The 27,147-nt window shown below is 51.4% G+C and overlaps 11 protein-coding genes across 11 annotated transcripts; 6 read left to right on the top strand and 5 right to left on the bottom strand.

Moving 5' to 3' along the window:
* Positions 1-1,716: 1,716 nt before the first annotated feature.
* Positions 1,717-3,421, top strand: CC77DRAFT_1056065 (hypothetical protein; the record flags this gene model as incomplete). The annotated part of the gene is made up of 3 exons (XM_018527877.1): positions 1,717-1,780; positions 1,834-2,937; positions 3,204-3,421. The coding sequence occupies 3 exons, from the start codon at positions 1,717-1,719 to the stop codon at positions 3,419-3,421; spliced, it is 1,386 nt and encodes a 461-aa protein (XP_018391369.1).
* A 249-nt stretch (positions 3,422-3,670) lies between these two features.
* On the bottom strand, positions 3,671-5,136 carry CC77DRAFT_1036704 (glycoside hydrolase; the record flags this gene model as incomplete). Its single annotated transcript, XM_018527029.1, has 2 exons — positions 3,671-4,851; positions 4,908-5,136. 2 exons carry the CDS (start codon positions 5,134-5,136, stop codon positions 3,671-3,673), a joined length of 1,410 nt encoding a protein of 469 aa, XP_018391370.1.
* Positions 5,137-8,845: 3,709 nt separating this feature from the next.
* Positions 8,846-9,947, bottom strand: CC77DRAFT_1015288 (hypothetical protein). The gene has a single exon (XM_018523988.1). The coding sequence runs from the start codon at positions 9,522-9,524 to the stop codon at positions 8,925-8,927; it is 600 nt and encodes a 199-aa protein (XP_018391371.1). The 5' UTR covers positions 9,525-9,947; the 3' UTR covers positions 8,846-8,924.
* A 572-nt stretch (positions 9,948-10,519) lies between these two features.
* CC77DRAFT_924019 (hypothetical protein) lies at positions 10,520-11,259 on the top strand (the record flags this gene model as incomplete). The annotated part of the gene is made up of 2 exons (XM_018533782.1): positions 10,520-10,778; positions 10,832-11,259. The coding sequence occupies 2 exons, from the start codon at positions 10,520-10,522 to the stop codon at positions 11,257-11,259; spliced, it is 687 nt and encodes a 228-aa protein (XP_018391372.1).
* Positions 11,260-13,544: 2,285 nt separating this feature from the next.
* Positions 13,545-14,457, top strand: CC77DRAFT_1015290 (hypothetical protein). Its single transcript, XM_018523989.1, has one exon. It carries the CDS (start codon positions 13,649-13,651, stop codon positions 14,255-14,257), a length of 609 nt encoding a protein of 202 aa, XP_018391373.1. The 5' UTR covers positions 13,545-13,648; the 3' UTR covers positions 14,258-14,457.
* On the bottom strand, positions 14,374-16,242 carry CC77DRAFT_16151 (P-loop containing nucleoside triphosphate hydrolase protein). Its single transcript, XM_018530357.1, has one exon. It carries the CDS (start codon positions 16,128-16,130, stop codon positions 14,490-14,492), a length of 1,641 nt encoding a protein of 546 aa, XP_018391374.1. The 5' UTR covers positions 16,131-16,242; the 3' UTR covers positions 14,374-14,489.
* Positions 16,243-19,575: 3,333 nt separating this feature from the next.
* Positions 19,576-20,626, top strand: CC77DRAFT_1056072 (glyoxylate pathway regulator; the record flags this gene model as incomplete). The annotated part of the gene is made up of 4 exons (XM_018527878.1): positions 19,576-19,608; positions 19,659-20,023; positions 20,072-20,467; positions 20,527-20,626. The coding sequence occupies 4 exons, from the start codon at positions 19,576-19,578 to the stop codon at positions 20,624-20,626; spliced, it is 894 nt and encodes a 297-aa protein (XP_018391375.1).
* A 1,166-nt stretch (positions 20,627-21,792) lies between these two features.
* Positions 21,793-23,122, bottom strand: CC77DRAFT_1015294 (PRP38-domain-containing protein). Its single transcript, XM_018523990.1, has one exon. It carries the CDS (start codon positions 22,848-22,850, stop codon positions 21,900-21,902), a length of 951 nt encoding a protein of 316 aa, XP_018391376.1. The 5' UTR covers positions 22,851-23,122; the 3' UTR covers positions 21,793-21,899.
* Positions 23,001-24,579, top strand: CC77DRAFT_16314 (hypothetical protein). Its single transcript, XM_018530361.1, has 3 exons — positions 23,001-23,250; positions 23,304-23,780; positions 23,832-24,579. The coding sequence occupies exons 1-3, from the start codon at positions 23,193-23,195 to the stop codon at positions 24,470-24,472; spliced, it is 1,176 nt and encodes a 391-aa protein (XP_018391377.1). The 5' UTR covers positions 23,001-23,192; the 3' UTR covers positions 24,473-24,579.
* On the bottom strand, positions 24,580-24,958 carry CC77DRAFT_16159 (hypothetical protein). Its single transcript, XM_018530358.1, has one exon. The coding sequence runs from the start codon at positions 24,906-24,908 to the stop codon at positions 24,687-24,689; it is 222 nt and encodes a 73-aa protein (XP_018391378.1). The 5' UTR covers positions 24,909-24,958; the 3' UTR covers positions 24,580-24,686.
* Positions 24,959-25,264: 306 nt separating this feature from the next.
* On the top strand, positions 25,265-26,835 carry CC77DRAFT_1003989 (camp-dependent protein kinase A; the record flags this gene model as incomplete). The annotated part of the gene is made up of 3 exons (XM_018523237.1): positions 25,265-26,020; positions 26,078-26,331; positions 26,379-26,835. The coding sequence occupies 3 exons, from the start codon at positions 25,265-25,267 to the stop codon at positions 26,833-26,835; spliced, it is 1,467 nt and encodes a 488-aa protein (XP_018391379.1).
* Between the last annotated feature and the right edge of the window lie 312 nt (positions 26,836-27,147).

Genomic DNA, 27,147 nt, shown 5'->3' on the forward strand with positions numbered 1-27,147 from the left:
ATCAACTAGGCCATTGACTCGTGCCTGACCAAGGGCATGGTAAGTTTTTCGCGTCTGAGTTCCATAATCGAAATTACTGCCTAGAAAATGTCATTGAGACCTTGATGTACTAGTCACATTACCTGTCGAGTTTCGTTCCGGCTTTCACATACTGCTTTCGTCACCGATCTTTACTCGCCCTCTTACTCCTTGTCCAAATAGCTCGTATGTTCTCTCGCAGAGTCTGCTACAAAACCTGACGTTCCACGGGTGCTTCGAGAGATCAGCCTCACTGTGCGAGTTGAACTGCCAGACATGCTCCGCTTGCGTAAGGCAACAGCCCCGTGACGCTGTTTGTTGTCTAGCTTGTGTCGCATATCCAAGTCCTGCAAACTTGCTAATGTGACGAAACGTGGTGTATCTAGGACATACAAACGTGACCGTTTTATGCAAGATGATGCTTGCAATGGTTTGAATACTCAGCCTGGGACCGGGGAACTGCGAGTACATGGAAACTCAGCCCGGTCAATGAGGTGGGAAAGCTGGAAAAGATACAGCTTTTACGAAGCAATTGGATGAAGCGCTCGTAAGGAATTAAAAATGACCTGTCAGTAATTCGCCTTCGAATATGTTATTTGTAGGCGTTTGCATCCAGAACGTATTAAGTAACATCTGCTGAATGACCAAAGGCATGCCGGATACCCATTCGATCCATATTCGCGCTGACTGTGCCTCTGTAGTCGCCACAGAGTCTAGTGCGACAGATGGATGACATGAAAGCCTCCCCACCTTGTTGGTTCAATACCAAGAACTACAAGAGGGTGGTTGGCGAAGGTTTCCGCGTTTGGATGTGTTGATTTTCACGCTTAGATGTGATCTTCGTGTATGGAATGGGTTTTATTTTTCCATGCTTGTTGGTGTCGAAGGAAACCTGGATTGCTGGTATCAAAGTTCTGCATGTCAGTGCGTAGGGCTACGATGCAGCAAAGCGGCACATCCTCGCCTGGAAAAGCCACAGCCAAGGCGCAAGCAGGCTCTATACCACGGCGACACTTACACGGCTGGCAGACAGGGCCTTTTGACTGGCCCTGGACGAACATGTATACGCGCATATCGCCTGCAGTTTTGTGGGCGGGGTGCGCTGTGTTAGCTTTGTTCTAAATGTATTCTCCAACACGTGCATGCATGAAGAACGGTTGATGACACCCTGTACATCTCGTAGCGCTAGCCGAGAAGGTAAGATACTGTCGAGGCCATTTCTCCTTATTGGCAGTAGAGTCGCACATGGAACATAATGCATCGAACCTTGGGGGCGGAAGGATTCAGGTGTCGGTTAATCATAACGCGATCCCAGCTCCACGATAGAAGACGCATCTCATTTGAAGTGGCAGGCACATGGAGCAGGTGTTGTTCTCAGTGCTAGCATGAGTGTGGGAAGATTGTAGAGGGTATGGGTATGCGCAGTGAAAACCATGCTGTCTTGAATTGTGAAGTTGTAGTTGATGCATGAGAGTTCGGAGATTGTGACAACGCCCGGCAGCGCTTGGCATGTGATTGCGCACCTAGGCGTGCCATGGCCTCTATCCGCTAACCACGATGAGGCTTCCCTGGCTGCACAGCTTGCGAACTTACTCACTTGGAGACATGGCGGCACGGAAGGGGCCTCAGCGTTTGAGCGCGCTGCGTGCTCTCCATATTCTCTCCTGCATGCCAGATTGACAGCTGTAGCACGTCGACATGTTCCTTCCACCAGAGCTCCTGACGCTCTTCTTCCTAGCGAATGCCGCAGCGGCTATCCCTCGTATGCAACCGATGCCGAGCCAACTGGAGAGCATACAGGCTAATATGAAGCAGAGGTCTCCTTACTACCGAATGTCACAGAGACTGCCCCTATCGAATGGGCGACCGTATCTATCCCGACAGAGACAACAGGAACGTTTGACGCTGCTGCTACGGAGAGTGTGTCCATAGACAGGGGAGACGGACTTGCAGAGGGGGATCCATGTAATTCTGCGGGGACCGAACAATGTTGTGTTATAGATGACACCACTTGTGGCGAGACTAGCCGTCAACTCAGGCCTGGGGTTCCGACTGCGACAGGTTGGGGGGAAACTGGTCCAGCTACCGATCGTCTTGTGACGTTAATTGCGACTGAGACGACCGTCACCGCAATTCGACCGACAATTATCAACATTGAGACGAACCTGGTGGAGGACGGATTCACACTGGGCGATGCTACTCAAGCGAGCGGGGACAACAATGGACAACAGTCTTCGGTCACGGTAGCGAACACAGTCCGTCCTTCGAACAAGCCTGGGCCATCTGGGGATAACATAGCGGGAGGAGACGCCCCCAGTGTTTCAGGAACGACATCGCAACAGACAGGGCAGAACAGTCTCCTACTGAGCATTGTCTCCCAGCTTGGCGGCACGCCATCGAACGTCCAGCCCGCATCTCCAACCACCAATAGCCTCGGCCAAACGATCACGCCTCCAAGTAGTGACAATGGAGGAGGCAGTGCTGCAGCGCAACCAGCGACTACTCCTAATTCTGGCATGCCGAGGGATACGGATGAAGCGTCGTTTCCGCAGGTAACACCAACAGTAGGTACTGGCTACCTCGTGATAGGAGGAGCATGGACAGTAACGCTTACGCCTGGTCTTTCTATCTACCTTGGGGGCAACCTCGCTCCTACGATACTAGAAATGACAACAGACGCCACAGGCAACACTTTGGTGACGGTTAGTTCGAGCGGTACTGCTGTCACTGCCACCGTGCGTGTTGCACTTACTACCATGACCATGCCTAAATCTGGCTTCGAAGCAAGTATCACCGACTCTGCACGCCCGGGTGAGCAAAGTGCCAGGCTGGCGACCACCTCTAGCAAGGGAGCTGGTGCCGATAAAACAAGCAAGCTTGAGTGGTGGACGGGTGCTGTCTTGGGCATACTAGGCTTCGGTATACTTTTGTAGCAACAGGTAGCAGCAGCTTCTGAGATTGTGCTCCTTTGACACTGTAATGTCAAGTATATCAAGGTTCATAGTAATACTCGTAGTCACATGCTACGTCTCGTGAGTATCCCAGCCTCCGCCGTGCCCCGCTATATATTTCACCGAACCCACGTCCCACCTCTTCCTCCTCTTCTCCGCGTCTTCCGCGTATCGCTACTCCCTTTCCTCAAAGCTCGAACAACCGAAGTTCTCTACTAAGCTTCGCTCTTCCAGAACCCTTCTCGCGAAAACCGAACACGGTCTGCAGCACTAGCAGCATGTCTTCTGACGCCGACAAGTCCAATATTACCACCACCTACAAAGCTGCCAAAGACTTGGGGTTCCATAGCTTCAAGGCTTTCCTAGAGTCGTATGGGCTGAGGATCTGGGAATTAGACGACGTGGAAGAGGGCAAGGCGATCATGAGAGCCATGGGCTACAACGTATCTTGAACCGTTGCAACTGGAAGCCTCAGCGGGATTTCACCTTATCGGAAGCAGAAGTTTGCGTCAAAAAGACCATGGAAGGGCTGATGAGAAAAGGATGCAAAGTGAGGGGCGCTGAGGGAGCTCGAATCGATACAATCGAATGTGAAAGCCGTTTGTTCATCCCAAAACCCGAATGATATACCAACTGCGTTTGTTAAGCGTGAGACTCATTATACGAGTATTGAAAGTAGACATTAATATCGCTACATATGATTATTGTATCTTCGTTGTGTTCATCGCCTGGACCCATGGCTTCCAGAACTCCTCGATACCACGCTCGTAGTTCCATCCTGTCCAGTTGTAGTTTGTCATACCCCAGGTATCAGGAAATCCTTGCACTCCTGATCTGATTCTGTATGAACCAGCAATAGACCACATCATCCAGCTAACATCGTTGTCGATGGTGTATTCCTTCAGACAGTTCTGCAGAGTGTTGTTGAAGAGGGTTTCGTCCTGAGCACTGCCGAACTCGCTCAGGATGACGGGTGTCTCGCGGACAGCCTTCGGGCAGTCACCTGTGATATTGCAGGCGGCTGGTGCGTCGATACCCAGGGCATTAAAACCGTTGCGATAAAAGTTTGCCTTGACGATGTCGCAGGTGCCAGTGTCGATATCCTCGCTCATGCTGTAAAGATGAAGTTCCCAAACGAGCTTGTCGGCCCATGGATGGTCATCGAGGTTGAAGTATACTGGCTCCCTCCTTGCCGCATCTCTGATCGCTGTGCACTTGTAGCAAGGGGCGGTGAGAATGTTCTTGCCGCTAGTCAAGGCTGATAGATCTTGTCCGTATTGCATGCCACCCCACAGGATAAGAATATCGGGGTTGGCCTCGTGGATTGCGTCAGCTCCAGCGGTCATGTTGCCTACAAGCGTATCCCAGTTGTAGTATAGGTCCGTGACGTTCCAAGATTCGCGCAACTCGTTGCGGAGAGACATGCTGACTACATTTGGGTGGTCCTTCGCCCAATTGGCAACGTAAGAAAGACCGCGGCGCCAATGTGTTGCGTTGAACTGGAGGTCGTCGAACCAAGCAGTACCGTCGATGTGCGAGCAGCACCACTGCGCCTTTCCTGTGTGCACATCTGGGCTAATGAAGATGCCCTTCGTAGCAGCAATACGCGCAATATCGCTCCAAATCTCGAAACGTGTAGTCTGAGCGGTCCAGCCAGGGTTCTTCGCGATGATCTCGTTCGTGACTTTGGTACCGTTGACGTACCCAAGGGCATTAATGAGGCCAACTTCGAGCGGGACATCAACACCGTCCCTGTCGTAAACCTGGTCGATCATCTCGATAGCATATCCCATGCGGATATAGTTGAAGCCGACACCCGCGATATCATCTAGAATCTCTTCCGCTGACGCCCATTCAAGCCCTTCAGGAATCATAGTCTCGCCTATAGAGGACGTCAATCAATGTTCACCTACTGTTCAGTTGATGCTTGTAACGTACCGCTCATAGGCCAGTTGACGCCCGCCCAAGTTGTCTTCTCACCATTGCTATCAACAATGTCTCGGCCTCGGGTACTGTACGGGCCATTGAAAGATAGAGACGTGCTGTTAGTGGCCTGTCGACGCGCATTGTATTGGAAAGCAGTGTTGCTGGAGATGCCTGGCAAATATCCAGCCGAAACGACAGCAGCAGCAAGTGCTGTGCTAAGCAAAACACGTGGTCCCAGCATGATGAGAGGATGAAGTGACACTTCGCGGGATGCAGGATAGACATTAGGTACATTCGGACCTTTATAGTCCTCGGTGCGGTATACTCATCACGAACAGCTAACTGGGAAGAGCCTCAACGTCCGTCGGCAGGCTTGCTCAATGCAAATCAAAATCCGATGATCATCGTCACTTCGCGCCGGGTTGTCGGATAAAAGCTGTCCGAGTTGAGGTACCTCCGCATTGCGGGGAAGAATACGAGAAATTAGTACTTGGCGAACGAAGCTATTTCCATGGGGATTCCGCCAGCACAACTTGCAGCGGAAGCATTACGCTTTTCGTATGATGATGTTTAGCCCAGTGCTTGGTTTAGAGTGCGCGGGCTTGTAAGCACAATTCATCCGTGCTGTTTGCTAGGTACCGTTGTTGTGACGGTTGCCGCTCGGCTATGAGCAGTACTTTGGCTTATCTTATCGACACGTGCACCGTGTTCCTAGCGCGTTCCTCGATTCCTTCACGCCACACGCCGTCGACCAGCCCTTAATGAGACGCTGTATCTCACACGACCCGCCATGGACGCATTGTTGGAGGGACTAAACGATGCGCAGAGAAGCGCGGTAACAAGTCCCGCCAATGTTGTCCAGGTCCTCGCGCCGCCCGGCTCAGGCAAAACTAAAACACTCACAGCACGCGTCGCGTACCACATCAATCACGAGCGACTACAGCCATGGAACATCATTGTATGTACTTTTACCATCAAAGCTGCAAGAGAGATGAAGGAACGGATCAAGGGATTTGTTGGAGAGAAGCTTGAGGCAAAACTTATCCTGGGTACCTTTCATTCAGTCGCGCGTCGCTTCTTATCTCGGTACGGTCAAGAGATTGGGATTGATAAGAACTTTGGCATTGCGGATACTAGCGACAGCACGGCAATACTGAAGCGAATTGTTACGCGTCATCAGTACACAGTGGAACCTGGCCATGCTCGTTCCAGGATCTCCAAACTCAAAGCCAAGGGAACCACCGCCGACGATTTTCGAAGGACAACAAAGAATGTCAACGACAATGAGTTCGCGATGATATATTCCTCTTACCAAGAACATTTGGCCGCCTCCAATCTTCTCGATTACGACGACCTTCTTCTCCGATGTGTGGATCTATTAAAAAAGTCGCCGTCATGTGTCTCCACGATACAAGCTGTACTAATTGACGAGTACCAAGACACCAACAATATCCAGTACGAATTAATGAGGTTATTAGCTCAAAGAACAAGACGTATCACCATTGTCGGTGATCCAGACCAAAGTATATACAGCTTCCGGTCAGCAGAGATCAAGAATCTCCTGCGGATGCGCACCGATTACCCCGAGTCAGTCGTGATCAACCTGGAGAACAACTATCGGTCTTCGGGATGCATCTTGACCTCCGCCATGGCTGTCATTGAGCAGGATGAGAGTCGACCACAAAAGTCGCTCATTGCTACACATGGCGTTGGTGAGCCTCCCACTCTTCGCCATTTGGTATCGGCCAACGTGGAGGCGAAATGGATTGTAGAAGAGATACATCGGACCAAAACGCTTGCAGCGGGGCTGCTGAGCTATAACGATTACGCTATACTTGTACGCTCATCTCCTCTCACGCTCCAGATTGAGCGAGCGCTCGGACAAGCTGGAATTCCCTATCGGATGGTCGCTGGTACGAAGTTCTTTGATCGGGCGGAGATCAGGATCATCTTAGACTACCTACGCGTGGTCAGTCAGCCAGATCATAATGATGCAGTGGCAAGGGTTATCAATACACCGTCCCGGAAAGTTGGCGACGTTACTGTGAAGGCACTACTCGAAGAAGCAGAAGTCAGAAAAGTCACTCTGTGGAAACTGGTGCTGGATATCGCCCAGGGCAGGAGGAAGCCGGAAAGCAAAGTCTCCGCCCAAGCACAGAAGGGCATCGAGCAGTTCGTCAATGTCATTCTTACCTCGCGCGAGAAGCTTCTTCCTGCTAAAGGCGAAGACTGTAACTTGCTAGGTCTCATATCGCACATTCTGGCTAAAATACAGTTCCAGTCCTATCTTAAGCAGACACATAAGGAGAACTGGGAAGATCGATGGGCAAACGTGGAGGAGCTGGTGAACCAGGCAACACAGATGGCTACGGCAGTTGCTAATGGGGAAGAGATTTCTGACGACGCCTTGCCAGTGGTAGAGGGCATCGAACAGCGAAACGACACCGGAGCCGATATTCTGTCCAAATTCTTGGCCAATGTTACGCTCTCGAGCGCAGCAGACCAGGAGGGAAGCGAACTGGACCAGGTCACCATCTCTACCATCCACGCAGCGAAAGGTCTGGAATGGCCTGTCGTCTTTATGCCTGCTGTGTATGACGGATCTATACCGCACTCCCGAGCAGATGACCAGGATGAGGAGAGGCGTTTGTTGTACGTTGGTATGACTCGGGCACAAGGCCTATTGTACCTGAGTTGCCCAGTTAAGCAGTCAGGTCAAGAGCAGACGACCCTTTCCAGGTTCATTTCCGATCGGAAAATACAGAAGCTTTTCAACGACCGAGGACCAGACTTAGCTTTCAAGCGTAGTACCATACCAGACTTGGCCCGTATTCTGCGGAGAGACTGTCCATCGTCTGAAGACATCAAAGGTGCTCTCGGCTTGCTGGAACATCCGGAAGACGATCGATACCCAGCGACTCGAGAGGAGATTGACGGGAATGATCCAACATGGGGCGCATACGGATCCGACAAGTACAGAAGCGCGAAGCCCATCGGCGATGGGCCAAATCAATCTTTCAAGCGGCGCAGGCTGGAATCATCGAGCTCTTTCTCTACGGACTCAGTAGCGGTCACCATGAATAGAGCGTCTGGATTTTCGATAGCGACGACGACCATGCCGACCGTCAAAGCTGGTTTCACCAGTGCTCGGGATCTTGGAGATCTCCAGGCAATGCAGAGAGAAGCAGAGCGCATTCGAACGCTAGCCAGCACTCCCAACGCAGAGATTGCCAAGGCAGCCTACAACGACTCCAAGAAAGCAGAAGCAAAGCCTGCCCGAGCGAAATCCGTCAAGCCACTCGCAAAAGGCCAAGGTGCCATTACAAGCTTCTTTAAGCGATCAAATAGCGCGATATCCGAGGAAACAGAAACTGCGCCATCCTTCACTGCGCCGTCTCTGCAACGCTCGCAATCTTCATTTTCCACTCACACTCCACTTCATGACATATCCAACGTGCAATCCTCCGTTTCACGACCACCACGCCCATTTCAACCACTCTCAATGACCAATCACAAAGTTACGAACCGACCAATTCTCACCAAGCCAAAACGTGTCGAGCCCGAAGCCGGGATGGAAAGCACGCGGTATGTCCTTCTATCTAGTTCGCCCCCTAGACCCGATGTAGAGGAAACGCATCAAGCAGGGAAGGATGGCAGAGAACCAACAAGTCCAACCAAGCAAACGTCATCGTCATTTGCTTCGGCATCTGGCTTTCGGCCAGCGTCTACATTTCACACAACGTCGATGAACCAAGTGCAGAATCAGTCAGCACAGAGGAAGACGCTGGGTGCGAGGAGAAGCATGCAGCCGTGGAGTGTGAAACATATTGCCATGCCAAAGCCACGGCCACCTTGATCTGTATTTGAAATGCGTCTTGTTGAGATATCTTGGTTGCATGGATCGGCGTTTCAATCCTCAGTTGCGATGCATTGCTGGAATATAGGCATGATCATAGTCGTTGGTTTCTTTTTTTCATTATTATCCGTTACTATCGAGGACTCGACAAGCTCTATAGATGAGAGCTCGCTTTAGAGGAGTGCGAAAGCACTGCAATACGACACACTACTATCCTTTACTTCTTCCACCAAACTGCTCCTCTCATACCGCAGGAACTTGAACATGCCCCTTCCTTGACCTAAACCATCTGCCTTCTCTACCGCGGCCATGAAGAGACCAATCGGGTGTCTTCCACACACGGTGTTGCCAGTCTTCCTGAGCTGATCCAAGAACTGCTTATGTGACCCACTCTCAACCGCGTCGATACTTTCGTGGTCGACAGCAGCAATACTCTCGTGTATGGGATAGTCGCTCGGTACGCGAGAGCTTGACCTAAGCTGAGTTGCTGCTGAGCCGTCGGCGGGCTGGTAGTACGTGTATCGAAAGCGGGAGCCCCAATGACAGAAATCAGATGAGATTACAAACACATTGGAAGGGTCGGAGAGGTATGGCGCGAGGAGGGAGCCGTAGTGAGCTTCGATGGCTGCATCGGTGTTGCCGACCATGATAGGTACTAGAGGCACAGATGTCGAATCATTCTGGAAGTTTGTGTTCTTCAGTGACAGCATCTTGTAGATGTACGGAAGGTGCATCTCCAGACTATGCTCGTCCTCGTCCACTCCTTTTGACATTGTCTCCAGGTCCCATTGGTTTTGTATCTCATCCACTAGCTTTGTGTCTATAGTCAGGTCGCCGAGAGGTGTACGGTACTTCTCGCAACCTGTCGTCGCAGCGCCAGTGAGGTAGTAGTGGTGAGAGGGGCCGAGTAGGAAGACGCGTTTGCTACGAGCAGTCAGTGCGGAACCCTGACTGTCTTTTTGACCGATATGTACTCACGCATTCGCCCAGTCAGCGCTCTTGTAGGCCCATGCTGCAGCAGGACCTGAGTACGAGTATCCGGCATGCCTGCACGTCCATGAGCCTCGTCTTCTCTACAGAGTCTTCAGGGCACATACGGGGCGATGATAGCTCGCGCGTGTGGTGTAGGTATCGAGACTTGGCCTTGTTGTGAGGAAGCGGAGCCTATGGGCGTCGTGGATTCGGGAACCTCTCCGAGCCAGCCGTCGAGTTGCTGGGACAGGAGTTGTTTGTTGTCCGTATACCAGGAACCAGCGTGGGTGGCTTTACGAGTGACCATGTTGGGTTTCAGTGATGGGAATATTGAAAGCTGTTATCGTGACGTTGTATGGGCTAGTTGGTGTTGGCATGTGAGGGGTGGTGGGGTAAAGGCGAGCTTCACCCTTTGTATGACCGACGTAATGCCTTCAGCTCCATTGCTTTCGAGCCAAGAGTGTCAGGCCAGCCTGATTGTCGTAATTTCTAGATAGACCCGGGACAAATTATGGGCTAGATAAAATCCTCTGCTCATGGCGTCACACGTGCTGATTTCATCTGGATGTTCTGTCGGGTAGTGATGCAATGCGATCCCGACACGCCATCACGCGACGCGCTCGCGCCGATAGATCGCGTCTCCCAGGCCAACCACTTTGCATCATCACTCCCCGTTTCATCCCATCTCGCTTTGCCTCTTTAGCACACAAACATACCACCCCACAAACAGCGGATTCACTATTTTGATTTACCCCAAACGAAACCTCATCATCCGTTAACACTGAACATCACAACCATGGGTCTTAAGCGCAAGCACTCCTCTGACGACTCGCCGCTCTACATGTCCAGCTTCGGCTCCGTCTCGACACCAGACACACAACTACCGATGTCGTTCTCCAAAGGTTACGACAAGATGATGGAAACAGACGCGCCCGCGACTATGAGAACTAACGCGTGGGACTTTATGAGCGCGAGCCGAGTCAAAAGCAGCGACTGGGGGAACCGCACGCGCAAGCGAGTTCGCGACAACAGACCCGATGAGCGAGCGATACATGGTATGATTTCTAGGCTGCATTCGCCAATTCGCACGATGCTAATCCCATGCTAGAGAACACGCTAAACATGCTCTTCGCCGCGCAACGTAACCACCCCGACGCCTCACCTATCCCATCCGATCCTCTTCCAATGCATCAACAACCCATTTCAATCCCATCAAAGCCACAAAAGTCTACGCTGCATTCTTTCTGGAAAGAGCTGCCCGCGCCGCCTGTTCAGCCTATCTTCTCAATGCCCATACAGCAAGAGCAGACTTCATCGCAAATGCCGCGGTGCGAAGATTGCGATACACCGCTGCAGAGTGGAGGGGATAGCATGGATGTAGACATGGACATGGATATGGGCGGAGCTGTGGAACATAGTCCCTTCGCGTGCAACGATTGCGGGAGGAATGTGTGTGGGACTTGTGCAGTCGTATCTTCAACACGACACTGCTTGCAATGCGCAACCAGCGGAAGGAATTCGAGAAGGTGGTGGTAGGCTGCGAGTGAGCTTGAAGCGGTGCTTTCAAAAGGTACATATTGTGATGGCGTGTAGCATAGCGATTGGTGATCAGCAAGATATCCCAGCATTATTGAATAGCGAGGCGCAACGGTATCAAGGATGGAACAATGGACGGTAAAACAAAGGTAATATACCCAGCTTAGTTTTGAATCGATTGATAGATCTTGGAATACTGCGCTCCCTTTACATACATGTGTTGTGCAAAAAGAAGCTCGACCACTCGCTGTTAACAACAAACCATATCCCGAGTATGGGCGTCATGGAAGCATTTACAAATTGCAAAAAGAAGGATTTGAGGTCGTGCCCGGGTTCTTCTCAATGTTAGGGAAAGATCTTGAAATCATGTTTTAGGGATGGTCTTACCGAACCGGGGTTATCAGAAATTTGATTGAAGTCAAAATCTGAAGTGATAACCACTACCTAGAATCGAATGAGCGCATGCTTTGGAGTAGTGGAGATGATGGTCAACGTACACTACACAACCTATGGATGCTTCAAATGGTGCAATATGACTTTTTTGGTCACAACAATATCTATATAGCTACAAGTTCTCGCTGGACATTCCATGAGTTCCACGATGGATTTCATCAGATTCCCATGTTTGAAGCGAGTTGCTGTCTCAGAAGCATGACGATTAGACTTGTGCAAGCCCACAAGCTGGTGGGGCCTCTTATTCACAAAACGCAAAAAAGAGGGGTGCAACTTACCGATTTCGGCGAACTCCAACAACCTCTCAGGACGCGCGCTACGGCCTGTGGAATATGTAAAACATACAAAGGGAGTTGTACAGACGTATGAATGATATAGCAAATGATGAAAGTAATTGGACCGTTGCAAAAAGAGTTGTTCAGCGTCCAAAAGTCGAGCAAACTTCCAACCCCTTAAAATGAGGTGCAGAGACGTTCACAACACCTCCACAAGCCCAAAAAATTGGCAAAAAGATTGATGCAACTGCTCGTTACGAGCGGGGAGGATCGAACTCCCGACCTTCTGCGTATCTTTACATTTGATAATGTAAAGCAGACATCATAACCACTGGTGAGATGTTAGGAAATGTTGTGATGTATGGATAGATGGTGAAACGAACCTAGACTACGCTCGCTTGAGTTGTTTGATGGAAGAAATACAAAATCTACCGTACTTGTTCTTACGTGTTGCAATCTGCGGCTCAGGCCGAAAATATCGGTGTGGGTCGTAGGCGAGGGCGGCTCGTGGAATGCAAAGTGAAGGCGGAGCGGTGACAGCGGGGTCGGTGGGGTCGGTGGGGACGGTGCTAAAACTGCTCATCTGCATTGCATCGTAGCAGAAGGGTACTCTCAACACTATGCATCAAGTTTAGGGTAAATGTCTGGCCTTTGCTCGTTATAAGGCCCGGGGGAATTTGGTTGTTTTCCTGCTTGGGTAATTTTCCGTCTTTCTACATTACGCCTGGCGACAGGTCGCATGTTTGCTCACTGAAAGTTCGTGTACGACAAAATATGGTATGAGTAGTTTAGAAGAGTAGTCATGAATTAGAAAGACAAGAAATCCAGTGGGATTTTCGGGCTCAATCTTAGTAGCAACGTTGCTCAATTTGGTTTGCCCCTTCCCCTGACTACACCTGAGTTGCATTCTTCACCCAAGAACCACATCAGCAGGTCCTGCAAAAAACTACTGGTGCTCATCAAGGCGCGCGAAGCATGCGAAGAATTGCGATTATTGTCCTTCACTGCCATAACTACGAAGTACTTATCATTATGTAGGCAATAATCGTGTGTTCCCTGTATCGAAGGCGACATGTTCATGTAGCAGTTCTTGATCTGGGTTCAACCAGAGCATTTATGGGTCTTTGTAAGCAGTGGCTGTCTCTAATGCATGCTGCGTCGATACTCCAATGTCAATCCGAGGAAACCCAGTATTACATTCAACCGACACCACAGCGTATTGCAGCGTTAAATTTGCTCAGTAGAATGTTCGCGGCACTGCATACAAGAGGAAAATAGAACAAGTATAGAGACAACATGCCTTGCCTTGCAGCCTACGTTAGCTTTAAACAAGAAAACTTATTAAAACCAAGAGTATTATAGGCTTCTAGATTCTTTATATCTATACTATAATTCTTAGGATACATTGTTGTAGTAGGTGGCGGAGTAAATTAGCCCGATGCATCTCTGCAAGTGACGAGGCAGCGGATCGCAACACCGTCATATCCGCATGACAGCTTAACTCCGACCAACCTCAGGCTCACCACCTTCCATCTCACCGACACCCACCACCCACAATGTCGCACACACTCTTCACTAAAGCGCCTTTGCTGCGCAATGTAGCCCAGCGCTCAATCCCGCGTCAGTTCCGCGCTTCATACCATAGACAATCATCTCCCAAGATGGCGTCGGGTGCAGCACCCATCCGCACACTACTCCGCCAGACAACCCTCCGCGCAAGCGCAATAGCAGCGCAACGCACATCCTATCCCGCAACCCAGCAGTTCTCATACCAGACCTATACGCAACAACGCTCACGATCACCCTCACCCCCCCCGCCATACCAAGCACGCAACACATCCATCCTAGCCGCACCAAACCAATGGACGCGCTTCACTACGCCCTACAATACTCTTTCCTCCGTGCGCACCTTCACCTCTACATCATGCGGTAAATTTGCGTCCGCCAACTCCTCAGCTCCTTCCTCGCTATCGCCAGAAACACAACAAGCGGTCGATGAAGCGATAGAGGAGATACAGGAACTGTACGGCACAGCCAAAGACGAGTTCGAAATTGCGTCTGAAGAGAGCGAGAAGAATACTACGTATGCTCCTGATGATCGAGCTGCGGCAAGAGAGGAGTTGGATAAGCTGCTCGAGTATTACAAGGGTGTTGTTGATGGGCAGGATAGGGCGGTTGCGGATGAGGTAAAGAGGAGGGTCGGACAGAGGATCCGAGAGTTGGAGAATGCAGTGTTGGCTATGGAGGAGGCTGCTACACATGGCGATTAAAATCTAGTATATTTCTTTGCGTACTTCCCATTCAAAGAGGCATCTGTACGTTACAGCGGAGGCTGCTCAAGGCTGTTGTACTATATTTTTAGAGTCAACTCCAATTCATCTTCGTGAAACGTTGAATCGTCGTGGTCATTTCATATTATATAGAACGCTAGTTATAACATAACTCCAAAACGCCATACTGTTCCGTATTCTACCAGCTAAGCGGTCCATGCTCAGATTCCATCTAGCCATACAGCTGCTCGAACTCCGAGATAGGGTGCCTTGGGCGCCTCTCTTGACCTCCATGCAGGATTGCATCCAGTTCGTCTCTGAACTGGGTTGGGTTGAGCACAGGATTCGCAACCTTTGGCCGACTGGGCATTCCCCAGGCAGCCTTACTATTCTCCTCGTCCATTTCCTCGCGCAGGATCTTGACCTGCTTCTTCATCTCGATCCACAGTTCCAGCTTATCGAGTTCCGCGTCCGATGTTGGAGTAGGATCGGACAGGTCACCGAAGGGCAATTTTCGTGCGAAATTGGCATGCAGTGTACCGAGGGCTGATTTCATCGGATCTTGGGGACCTGACCACCTCTCTGCTTCGCGATCCGCCTCCTCGACGCTCTTACCGCCCCGAGCGGCGATAGCAAGTAGAGACGCGACGAAAGCCTCCTGCATGTAAGCGAAGGAGAACTTGGGCGTAATCTCGGCGATCTTCTCGCAGAGCTCATCGGGGAAATCAAGGTCCTTGTTGTCCTTGAGCTTTCCCTGCCAGAACTTGGCGTATTGTACACGCTGGTCGTAATCGGGGTTGGGGAAGTAGTATTTGCGATCGAAGCGGCTAGGCCTTTTGGCGATTCCCGGGTCCAGTCTGTCCAAGTGGTTCGTTGAACCAACCATCAAGATGCCGTCATTGGACTTGAGACCGTCCACTTCATTCAGGAAGTATGATCGGACGCTGTCATTGACGATTGAGTCTAGATCTTCGAAGACAAGATAGCATGGGGCTTCTTGACGGGCTTTGCCAAAAATTTGCGAAAGAGAGTATTCAGGGCCCCCGAAAGATGAAAGCGTGCGAACATAGAGGGTCGGAACGGCGAGTCTCGAGTCTCCTTGCACGCCGCGCTGGTAAAGGCTGTGCATCATGGCCTTGATGCTGATGGTCTTGCCGTTTCCTGGAGGTCCGTAATAGATGACGCCGCGCTTCCACGGCACCTTTAGGTCCTGGTATGTCTGCTGGCCATCGAAGAAGTTCTCCACGTCGGAGATGAGTGCCTTCTTCATGTCCTCGTCGAGGATGACGCTTTCCCACGAGCTCTTTTGTACGGAGTTGTATAGTTCTGCACTCTTTTGCCAGTAACCGCCATCAAAGACCCAGACCTCGTTGTGTAGCTCGCTGCCCCACTTTGTCGCGTCCTTGATCAACTCATTGACTTTGTGCTCTGCGTTGGAGAGGATGTAGTGGAAGGTTGGGTTTGGGTACGACGACCCTCCGTCGCGGCCTTCGGCAACGTATAAGATAGCCTCCTGGTCCTTCCATTTGTACATGTATTTGCCAAAGATGACACGTTCGACCATGTTTCCGGGGCTAGAATCAAGTCTGTGAGCTGGTGGAGCGTACGAACGCCACTTGAGGCCGGGGCCGTATACCGGGTCTTTGACGACATCTTCGAGAGGCGTGGCCGTTGCGTGGCCGGCACCAGCGTAGGCGAGGAGGTTGAGCCTTCCCTGAGGCGCGACCACAAGATCGAGGTTGGGGTATTGTGAGCGGATAGCTTCAACGAGTACGATGTCCGTATTGACGCGCTTGCCCGATGAGTGGTCGAAGTAGGAGAGGCTGGTCATGTCCTCGTGGGACACGTTGTTGTTGTTGTTACTGTCTGACATGCTGGGCTGGCAGACGATCTGGTGTTGAGTTGGGATTTTGAGTCTTCAGTGACAGGTGTTGAGGGATAAAGCCATCAACCGTCGCCGTGTCTGCCTAAACACCGAGTTCAGGCAAGCAAGCAGGCAGGCAGGCAAGCTCCACGGGTAGCGAGGCGAAGCTAGCTCTCGCAGCTTCCCCGCGCTAGGAGTGGATCGCCCACCCATTACGTAGCCGGCGTTCCGCCATGAAACCCGCCTCAACACCAAAGCAAATATCTCGAGCATTCTCCAAGCTGAGGATTGACGTTCGTGTTGACGAGCTCGGACGCCTTTGTATCCTCCTCGGCCCTCCTCTGCTTACCGGTGCCTGGGTTGGTAGCGAGACGCGCCAAGTTGGTACCAAGCCGGTAGAGAGTGACAAGAAACGCCACGTTCCTGCCCTTGTACTGTTTGTTGCAACGTCTTCTCATCTCTTCGACTCCAGGTCTCATGCTTCTGAGTCGCAATTGTTGACTGACAGCGATGACAGTACTAGGTAAGGTCAGCATTCACTGATTGACATGATGGACGTTGCGATAGTGGACTACTGCTCTGAGCCAGATGAAACAACAGTCCTAGACAACTCCGACAGCAATTTCTATGTTTGTATCGCTGTAACGTAAAGACGAGTGGTATGCACAGAGTGGCGCGATACCCAGTGATACCCAGTGATCATCGTGCGCAAGATGACACCTGGCTCAGGCATTCTCGAGAGTCCACAGCGCAGTTGGAAAACACCAGTGGTGCGAGGTGTTCTTCGTCGTTGGCCATCAGATGATACACGACGTGCTGCGTCACCTGATGGCTACTACTCAAACTCGTAGCATATCGGCTGAACGTACACTACTAACTCCCGGTTGTTGCGTGCGTGGATGGTTGCCGGAAGACCGCGGGAAGTAGCTGGCTCCTCGGTCTTCTATAGTGGCGAGGCTTTCTTTCCGCTCTCCCAGCGTCCTGACTCCTGGCACGCTCTTACGCAGGGTCGAAGTGGAGTCCCCAGATCTCGCCCAGGTCCCTCTCCACAATCTGGGTGGACCCTACTTCCTCGTTTCCGAAGCCTTGTGGGAAACCGGCATGAACATAATCGGCTACAGCAGCCAAACACAAATTCTTTATACCGACGCTACAACAAGCCACTGGTCAAACACCATTAGTGAACATGCGATACGTTGAGAAGGTTCGCTTCCATGATCGGTTCAACAATTCGTAACACCTTTCCTTTTTTCCATGCAGGTACCATACAACGCCTCGGAAGCAGTGTCCGGGCAACCGCTTGAGCTCTTCGTCGTTAAGAACAACAGCAACGGACTTGCGCAATGTGCAAGTTGAGGCACTTCTTTTTGGCCACCATGGACTGAACATGTCCGAAGGCATTGCTTTGTTTTTGATGTTGTGGTCAAGCCCGGTAACCGCCGCAAAGCATCTCAAGCAATGCCACCCCAATAAAAGGAATCTGTGTGGAGGAAAAACTAGTGTCAGTCTTCATCGTGTATCGGATTGGCTCCCATGGTGATGGGTCATATAAGACATGCATGTCAGTTGCGCAAAACAATATGATGGCGCGATTCAGATGCAATTTAGGCTAATGGACCAATGTAAGATGCATCCTCGCGATGATTGTGGTGGCATCAATACATCAAAGCGAGAAACTAAACATCTCTTTAGGGCAGAGTACTTCTTCCTACCACAACAATTATATAAGAGATACAGAGGGATAGATAGAATTGTAGATTTCTAGATTCTCTATCAATATTTATGAGATTTCTTGCTAAGAGCTAATGTAAGCTGCAGTATAAGAGCTTCTTACCTCTGTGTTCGATTTTTCCCTTACTTTCCAAGACAAAGACGCTGCTGCCCAGACAACACAGACAACAAGTGAGCAATGCAAAAGCCCTGAGACAACACTGATCGCATCTATCCGCCAACATACCAGTCCTGTCGCGGAGACAACGGACACGGAACGGCAGGATGCAGGTGCAAATGACTTGACAGCTGCTCCCGCTGGTCCGAAGGATCGCAACAGCCAGCTTGCGTCTCAACCGCAGTCTAGGATGGGTGGTAAGATGCTGCTCCACTTGCGGCCCCATGCAGCCCCGGACGACCAGGAAGATGGCGGCTTCACACTACGCTAGGGTCCTCAATCCCACAATTGATGAACAGACTTTTCTGTTCGTCGTTTTCTGAACGACGATTTCAAATCCAGTTATTCAGCATGTGTATAAACCTTTCGACGGCGCGTCTCCTTAGCTCTACCAGAGTTTCATTATGTCATGATATTGGAAGATGCCGGTGGCTTATGCCGAGGCTCTTGGACAAAGCTTAGCCACCTTACCTCATGCACAGGATCATCATCCCGTTTCCTCCGCGGCCTCTGGGGATCCCAAGTTTCAGAGCACGCCCAATAAATCGCTTAAAGGACTACGGAGCGTGTTGTGGCTGTTTCCAATACAAAAGCGCCGACGCTCAAATAGCATCGCAAATACCAAGGGAACGGCTGCGTTCATATCATGTTCCAATATCGCACCCGCGATATCCGGCATCCTAGCTCAGCAGGCAGAGAATGAGTGTCCACATTGGAGGTTCGCGTACACCCATGGAAGGGCAGGACGCCGACTTCGCGTCTAACTACTCCGAGCAAATTGAGCGTTGGTGCACTGACTTGAGCTCCACTCCTGCACGCGTTTCTCGCAGGGGCACTCCTCCAGGGTAAACATGCAGTCAGACCGCTAACATGCAAATACCAATAGCGGTCTGTGTGTTATACGATGTTTCGAAGACTCATGCTCGCGATGTCTGCCGTTTCTGCGTTCAAAACACTTGATGGAAGCTGATGTGTCATGGTCACAAGCAGCGATGATGTAATGCTTGGTACTTGGATGGCGATCAGCACTCGGGAATTGGAGCAGCACATCTCATTTCTCCGCGTCATCGCAGCAGCGAGGCCGTTCTAAACAAGACAAATTACTGTTGGATCGGTTGGCGCACCACTTGCGATCCTCTTTGTCGATGTCCATCCGACCTCGGTAAGGTAGCTTTTAACGCCGATCACACGGCGCATGGTGGCTTGAGTTGGTCTGATTGTCGTTCGTCCGCTCACCGTGCCCTCACTTGATTGACACGCTTGTGGAGACGCATGCTGTCCTTTTACCCGGGATGGAGAGGCGTCTATGAGAAACTGCCATGAGTGGCCCGCTTTAGCACCTGTTTGGAATTCTAATTACCTACCCTTAGTCGCGGGCCTAGCACCAGTATGGGACGACGGCTCATGGCACACGTAGATGGACCATGCTTCCCCTGCGAGGTCTGGTCTGGACATATATCAGTCTCTCCGCTCCCCCAGAGTGGGCTTGCTTTCTCCTTCCCCAGACTCTCTCCCCATTGACCCATCTCGAGTTAGTCCGAACTACAGTTACCCATAGTAGACATCATGGCGACAGCTCGTGAGCACAACGACACCGTGGTAAGCTCGTCACAAGCCCAAGGCAACTTCAAGTCTAACCACCATCACAGCGCGGTCCAAGTTTTGAGAAGACCACAAACGGTACCAGCGCAATGGACCACGCGGCGACCAACGGCGCAGGACTCCCTAAGCAAAGGGCTCCATACGACTATGGCGGCAACCCTCTTGCCCACGTCGCTACGAACGACCCAGACCTACGCCTTGCAGCCTTTGGTGGTGAATTCCAGCCTGGTCTATACAGGCCGCCGAACCGCAAGTTCGCTAACCCAGCTCCCCTGGGTCTGTCGGCTTTCGCCCTGACCACGTTTGTCCTTTCTTTGATCAACGTCAACACTCGCAGTATTGGTCACCCCAACATTGTTGTGGCTCTTGCATACGGTTATGGAGGTCTCGTCCAGCTTTTGGCCGGCATGTGGTATGTACTATTATACAATGCTTGAATGCTCTGTCTGACAAGGAACAGGGAAATGGCTGTTGGTAACACATTCGGTGCTACTGCTCTGTCATCCTACGGTGGTTTCTGGATCGCCTTCGCTATCGTTCTCACTCCCGGTGGATTCGCCATTGAATCATCTCTCGTCGCGGAGGGCGAGTTCTACGACTCGTTCGGTCTTTTCCTCATGGGCTGGTTCATCTTCACCTTCATCCTGCTTCTCTGCACGCTCCGATCGACCGTGGCCTTCTTCTTCCTCTTCTTTACCCTCGACATGGCTTTCCTCTTGTTGGGAATTGGCTACTTGAATGCCGATGCCGCCGGTCCTCAGGGCGACTGCATTGTTGCTGGTGGTGCCTTCGGTCTCATGGCCGCTTTTGCTGCCTGGTATAACGCACTGGCTGGTATTGCGGACAGCTCCAACAGGTTAGTCTTTGACTCTCTGTACCATGCTTGTGACTTATGCGCTGACTCTTTCTTTACAGCTTCTTCGTCATCCCCGTGGCTCACTTCCCCTGGTCTGAGAAGGGCCGCGAGCGTCGCAACAAGGTTGACAACTCGTCTGCCCGTGAGCACCAAGCATAAAGCAGTGCATAGAGTGTACTCGCTATAATCATGCGTCGCTTTTTCGATGCAATAAGATGAGAAACGGGAAGACGTTATCACGGGTCGGCAATGAATATGCCGAAGTTGATGACCGTCGCATGGGATGATACCCATGACGGATATGTATATTTTTAATATCGATTTTCAATACCCACTGTTGAAGAGGAGAGTCTGAATCAAATGTCACGATGCGATACGTTGTAACAAACTCCACAATGCTAAATTCGTGACAATCGCAACGTGCAAGTTGATCCGTCTTCGATAGAGTTTCAGCTCTAACGTAGCAGAGCAGTCCTTGCCCGAATACTCCAATACCACGTCTCAATAGTAGTCTACATACAGACATTACTCAAAGGCATACGACAACATCAATGCTTGTCGGCTTCTTGCTACAAGAATACAGACTAGAGTATAGGTCTTGTCAATTCTGCACCTGTACAGTTTCTCCATTGTATGGGGTGAGAACGTACGTTCCCCGCATTCCAGTCTAGACTACTGCAGTCTCCGGATTTGAAATCTTCCAATATTTCCCCTGCCGTGGGCATCGGTCGATTCACTCACACCAAGAGGCATGGCGCACGTCACAGCATAGCGGCTGTGGCTTACCTTGGCGTGGCGTGAGATCGGGCGGTATAAGCGTTTCCACCCAAGAGTCCTTTGCTCGGCTGAGGTCAGAGGCGCTTACATGTCCGCTGTCTGTCAGGTTGCGCTCACACCATGACCATGGTGGTTGAAGGGCTGAAGAAGGAATGCATGATGAGACATTGAGAAACTCTTTTTTACAAGTTTTGTTAAATCCCAAAATCTACTTTAGAGGTATATGTTGTCACTTTAGTAAATCCTTACCACAGGCCCATATACAAACATTTAGCATGTAATATGGATTAGGTACAGTTGAGGAGAAAATATTTCCTCTGTAGGTTGAAGTATGCGCGTGGGAGAAACTAAACACCTCTCAGGGCAGAGTACTTCTTCCTACTACAATAACGGGCATTAGATCTATATAGATATAAATAGAAAGCCCAGAAGACTACAATGCTGTTAATCTTTATAAGTTTCTTTATTAAGAGACAGTGTAGACTGTAAGATATACCTTATCATTTCTGTGGCTTTGTAGATGTTGGCGGTGTTCTGACCATGTCGGTGCTCGTGATACTTCTGTTTGCTGTGTATAGTAGTCATATGTGTTTTTACGCACTGGTCCGCAGGTTTCTACTCTCAAGATGCAATGCATAATTTGCTAGTGTACACCCTAGTCCCGCCTGCTACTTCTACTCCTACTGCGAGTCCTGCTTCTTGACCGACTCAGTTGTCCCGGACTGCGACTCCTTCCCCGATCCCGGCTATCATAACTGCGACTTCTGCTGCGACTTCGACTATCGTAACTTCTGCTCCTGCTCCTACTCCTGCTTTGATAACTCCTGCTCCTATAACTCCTTGCGCTTCCATCACTTCTTCTGTCTAAGTCTTCATCCAGCTCATCGATCTCATCGCCCAACGGACTCTCCCTTGGCTCCAGCATGTCCAAATCCTCCAGGTTCGCCCGTGACGGCAACTTCCACAGACTCGTCGCGCATATCCGGTCTTTTGTAAGGAGATCGTCGATAAACTGATCAACATGTGTGAGTGTAAAGGCGTCTTTGAGACGTCGCTTTATCTTGCGGTAATCGGTGAGAAGGGGTTCGAGGGTCTGGTAGATTTCGACGGGCTCCCAAGCGAGACGGATGTAGAAGGCGGCGAGGCAGCGCAGGTACTTGAAGTCGCCGAGTTTGCCTGCTGCATTCAGGTCCAGCGCCTTCTTGGTTGCGTCTTCGTCTTCTGATGTGTGGCCGTTCTCCTCCTTCTTGACCTCGGCGTCTTGGCCCTCGTCCTCCTCATCATCGCGAAAGTTCAGGTATTCTAGTATAATCTCCTTGTCCGGCACTAGTTGCAGCATCTTGAAGGCCAGACACAAGAATGGCGTAGGCTTGCCGGTAATGCCTGTTGTGCCGCCGATGAACTTGAGGTCTGCGGCGCGATCGCATAACGTCGCAGCGTTCAGACCGAAACATTGCTCCTTCCAGTAGTATGACTCGGTGATGCGCTCACGCACACCCTTTTCGAAGAGTAGCGCGGGGTTCTGCCCTCTGATGAGCGCTCCGCGATAGCCTCTGTCGTCGAGGAGCGCGCTGGCGTCTGCGCGGTCGAACTGGGGCTTTGACATGTGGATGCGCCTTGGCAACTTGTGATACGGGGTTCGAGGTTGGAGAAGTAGCTTCGTTCGTGCGCGTAGTATAGTGAGGTCCGGGTGCGTGCTGGGAATCAAGGTCGCGCAATGGTCGCGATAATTTGAGCCGGGGTCTTGCCAGCTCCCAAAGTATCGATAGTTGCCCACTCAACGCCAACGATCAACATGCAGCCCTATGAACATCTAGATCCACCAAGGACGTCACACCAGTTCTCGGCCTGCGCTCTCCTGCATAAACTACTCTTGACGTTCTACATGCACACTTCTAGACTGTCATAGTATTCTTATACCCTTTGCTTTCAGCGTTCACTTCTAGCCATGGGAAGACTGCTCCTTTCTTCTAGCCAGGTTGGCGTTATCCTGTCGGCAACAATTGGTACGTATGGTCCACAACGGACCGAAGACTTGCATTGCTGATGCTGCCCGTAGTTCTTCTCTTCACACTTGCACTCTTCCTTTCCGGTTGGGTATTACAACAACGATACGTACACTCTCTGCAGGCGGCCATAAAACCACGGTTACCCAAGCCTTTACCGCCTCCGAAACCGATAGAACCCCCGACATTAGACGCAAAATGGGCGAGACCAATGGGCGGCCGGCCAGAGGTGGACGATACCTATGCTCAATACATCGCAGGCCAGACAATGGACTGGAGCAGGCTGGGCTATGTGCAAGTCGTGAGGGAACACGTAGAACTATGCAGTGCAGTAATGCTACTCTCCGACCTGCATAGAATGAAGAGCCCCGCGAAGAGGATATTGATGTTTCCGAAACTTTGGCTTGTGGAGTCAGAAGATGAAAAATATGGACCGCAAATGTCGACCACACGGCGATTGCTGAGGACAGCAGCGAGGCGGTATGGCGTCACTTTGATGCCGATGGAACCTATAGTGGAAGGCGCAGATGGTGAGTCTTGAGCTGAGGAAGCCACGCTCTGCCAGTGATTGACAGCATCAGACACACTCCCCTCGTCCTATTCGCTAGCAAGTCTATACTCACTGGTAGACTACGAGCGCATACTCTACCTCCAGGGCCCAGGCGTACTGCTCGATGCATCGGCTTTGGACTCATTGCTGGCTTTCTCCAAGTCGGAACCCATGGCCGCGTACCCCGCCACACCAGAACGAACAGACCTGTCGACATCGCTTCTGATGATACATCCATCGCAGCAGAGCTTCAATCAGCTGAGAGCAATGCGCGCGTCGAAGCCAACATCTGATTTGAACATGTTCCGGAAGACGTTTACGGTCCCAGACTCTTTGATCTCAGAATGGTCATTGTCAATGGGCAACGTCGTCTACGAGTCGCAGAATCTGCGCAATGTTGTCGACGATTTCAATGCGACGGCATTCGAAAAGATGACAACGTTCGTGAGACTGTCCGATCCCGAGATACCAGGACCGGAGTACGACGTCCCATACTCTGAACGCGCTAAGCTACGACCGCAGAACGAACAAGCACAAGAGGCATGGAGCAAACTCTACGAACGATTCCGGCAGCGACGCATGGAAGTGTGCGGCCTTGATCTGGAGACGTACCAGCCGATCATGGTCTCTGGTGGGGCTGATGAAACGAACGTGGTGGCTGATGAACTATGAAACGGCAAGGTTTTCTTTTGATGATGCAACGTATGCGATTTGGCTACTTTCGAGTGACGTTTAAATAATGAGGCTTCTCGGGTTGATGGTACAGTACATAGGGTCGGCGTTCGGTGTATCATGTGTGTTGGCGCGCATTACTACGAGTTGATCGGTCTCGACGGTTGGTCTGCTAGCTGTTCGCAGTATAGGCAGGCTGGGTATATCAGCAGGGCTAGGACTCGGGAGCCATGTTCCTCAATGCTGGGACGACCATGCCCAGAGGTACGCATGACGCAACAAGCGATGCTTCCCGCGCAGGCAGCCTACCTGGGCATGACACAGTGTAATGAATAGACGTGTTGAAGTTTGGATGCAGTGCATTCAGTGATGTAGTATTGGTCAAAGGGCATTGACTGCAGCCAGCAAACACTGGCGCTGCGGGCGATTGAAACATGGTTCTTTGAGAGGGCCTGCTTGGGTCATGTTGCCAATGTCGCCCGCTCGTGGTAGCTTCGACGCTTCTTCCCCGCGAGCGAGCCTCTACTGTCTAGCCCAACCTCCACCCATCAACTAGCCCAAAGCTTGCCCGCCCACGCCGCAAACACTCCCTGACCAACGCCATCCTTACCCTGCTCCTGTGCATGTCCGCGCATCCGCACGCACTCTGAGCGCATCAATTGCAGCCCTCTGCGCCGCCCAATACCGTCCCGAGCTCCCCACGCATTCCTGGCCGCTGCTTGCTGAGATCGCCGGAGCTGCGTCCAGGAACAGGCAGGGCAGGGCCGCCGCATTCCTCGAGCCGCCCCTCCAATGCCTACTCTGGGCTTCCTCAAAAAGAAGCGGACGAAGGACTCGAACGGCTCCAAGGACCTCGACTCGCCGACTTCGCCCATCAAGGACAGCAACTCGCCCATCACGCCCACGACATCGCGCAAGTCGGGCTCCTTCCACCTCCACAAGACCAAGACGAACGAGTCTCTCACCAACACCACAAGCAACACCAGCACCACGGCCGCGGCCGCGCCTGCCGCAGACAGCAAGCCGGCCGACTCGATGAACCCCGCCTACGCCCAACAGCAGCAGCAGCCGCAGCAGCAGCAGTTTGGCGCCAATCCGCAGTCCAACCCTACGCCATCGCACAATGTCCCCAGCATACAGAATCTGATACACCCCAACAACACTAGCTCGCACCAGTCGGCCCCTAAGAATGGCGGCGCCGTGCAGTTCCAGACTCAGCCGCTCAACCAGACCCGTGTCACCAAGGGCAAGTACTCGCTGACCGACTTCACCATCCAGCGGACGCTCGGCACGGGTAGCTTTGGGCGAGTGCATCTCGTTCAGTCCAAGCACAACCAGCGCTTCTATGCCGTCAAGGTGCTGAAGAAGGCCCAAGTGGTCAAGATGAAGCAGGTCGAGCACACCAATGACGAGCGGCGCATGCTGCAGCAGGTCAAGCATCCGTTCCTGATCACGCTGTGGGGCACCTTTCAAGATTCCAAGAATCTCTACATGGTCATGGACTTTGTAGAAGGAGGTGAGCTGTTTAGTCTGCTGCGAAAGTCCCAGGTATGTCGTACTTTACTTGTTCTTCGGCCTGAGGTTATCTAGTACTGACTTCCCCAGCGCTTCCCAAACCCGGTTGCCAAGTTCTACGCCGCAGAGGTGACGCTGGCACTCGACTACCTGCACTCGCACAACATCATCTACCGAGACTTGAAGCCCGAGAACTTGCTGTTAGATCGTCATGGTCATCTCAAGATCACTGATTTCGGCTTCGCGAAAGAGGTTCCTGACATCACATGGACACTTTGCGGAACGCCCGACTACTTGGCACCAGAGGTCGTCGCGTCAAAAGGCTACAACAAGTCTGTCGACTGGTAAGATCCAATTTCTGTAAATATGATAATCGCGCTGACAACGCCAGGTGGTCGCTTGGCATCCTCATTTTTGAAATGCTGTGCGGTTTCACTCCCTTCTGGGACGGTGGCTCACCAATGAAAATCTATGAAAACATTCTCAAGTCGAGAGTGAAGTATCCACCATACATACACCCTGACGCACACGACTTGCTGCAGAAGCTCATTACGCCCGATCTTACGAAGCGATTGGGCAACTTGCACGGCGGAAGCAAGGACGTTATGAACCATCCCTGGTTCGCCGAAGTGACGTGGGACCGATTACAGAAGAAGGACATTGATGCACCCTACGTGCCTCCTGTGCGAGCTGGTGTTGGCGATGCGAGTCAATTCGATAAGTATCCGGAGGAGACGGAAGCATACGGTCAGGCAGGAGATGACCCGTGCGTGCAGAGTCCTCCTTACACTGTGGATCACATTCTGACGTGTCCGAATAGTCATGGGCACCTATTTCCCGACTTCTAAACCCGTAATCGAAAAGAGATACGATAAGCCTCTCCTTCAAAATCCAACTAGGCACGGCGATTCCTGGTCTACGTACCCGTCGAAAGTCCGAGCCATTCGTCCTACCATACATACTACTCTGTCCTTGACTCTCCTAGTGCTCTCTGTACGTGCGACCGTGTTGCATGTGGAAACCTGTTTGATTGTGTCATCATTACTACTTGTTGATTCTTGGGCGCCGCTTGGATATGGTGTGGTGTAATCGTTAATGATGAACGATGACATGGATTTGTTGAACAGTATCCTGCCAATCAGGCTCGGTTGTGGGATCAT

Source organism: Alternaria alternata (assembly GCF_001642055.1).
Source record: "Alternaria alternata strain SRC1lrK2f unplaced genomic scaffold CC77scaffold_1, whole genome shotgun sequence".
Taxonomy (NCBI): domain Eukaryota; kingdom Fungi; phylum Ascomycota; class Dothideomycetes; order Pleosporales; family Pleosporaceae; genus Alternaria; species Alternaria alternata.

Coding starts and splice junctions, on each gene's coding strand:
- CC77DRAFT_16159 (XM_018530358.1), bottom strand. CDS start 24,908: ATGTTTCAATCGCCCGCAGCGCCAGTGTTTGCTGGCTGCAGTCAATGC.
- CC77DRAFT_16314 (XM_018530361.1), top strand. CDS start 23,193: ATGGGAAGACTGCTCCTTTCTTCTAGCCAGGTTGGCGTTATCCTGTCG. Junction 23,251..23,303: donor TATCCTGTCGGCAACAATTG/GTACGTATGGTC, acceptor TGCTGCCCGTAG/TTCTTCTCTTCACACTTGCA. Junction 23,781..23,831: donor TATAGTGGAAGGCGCAGATG/GTGAGTCTTGAG, acceptor TGACAGCATCAG/ACACACTCCCCTCGTCCTAT.
- CC77DRAFT_1015288 (XM_018523988.1), bottom strand. CDS start 9,524: ATGTCAAAAGGAGTGGACGAGGACGAGCATAGTCTGGAGATGCACCTT.
- CC77DRAFT_16151 (XM_018530357.1), bottom strand. CDS start 16,130: ATGTCAGACAGTAACAACAACAACAACGTGTCCCACGAGGACATGACC.
- CC77DRAFT_1015290 (XM_018523989.1), top strand. CDS start 13,649: ATGGCGTCGGGTGCAGCACCCATCCGCACACTACTCCGCCAGACAACC.
- CC77DRAFT_1015294 (XM_018523990.1), bottom strand. CDS start 22,850: ATGTCAAAGCCCCAGTTCGACCGCGCAGACGCCAGCGCGCTCCTCGAC.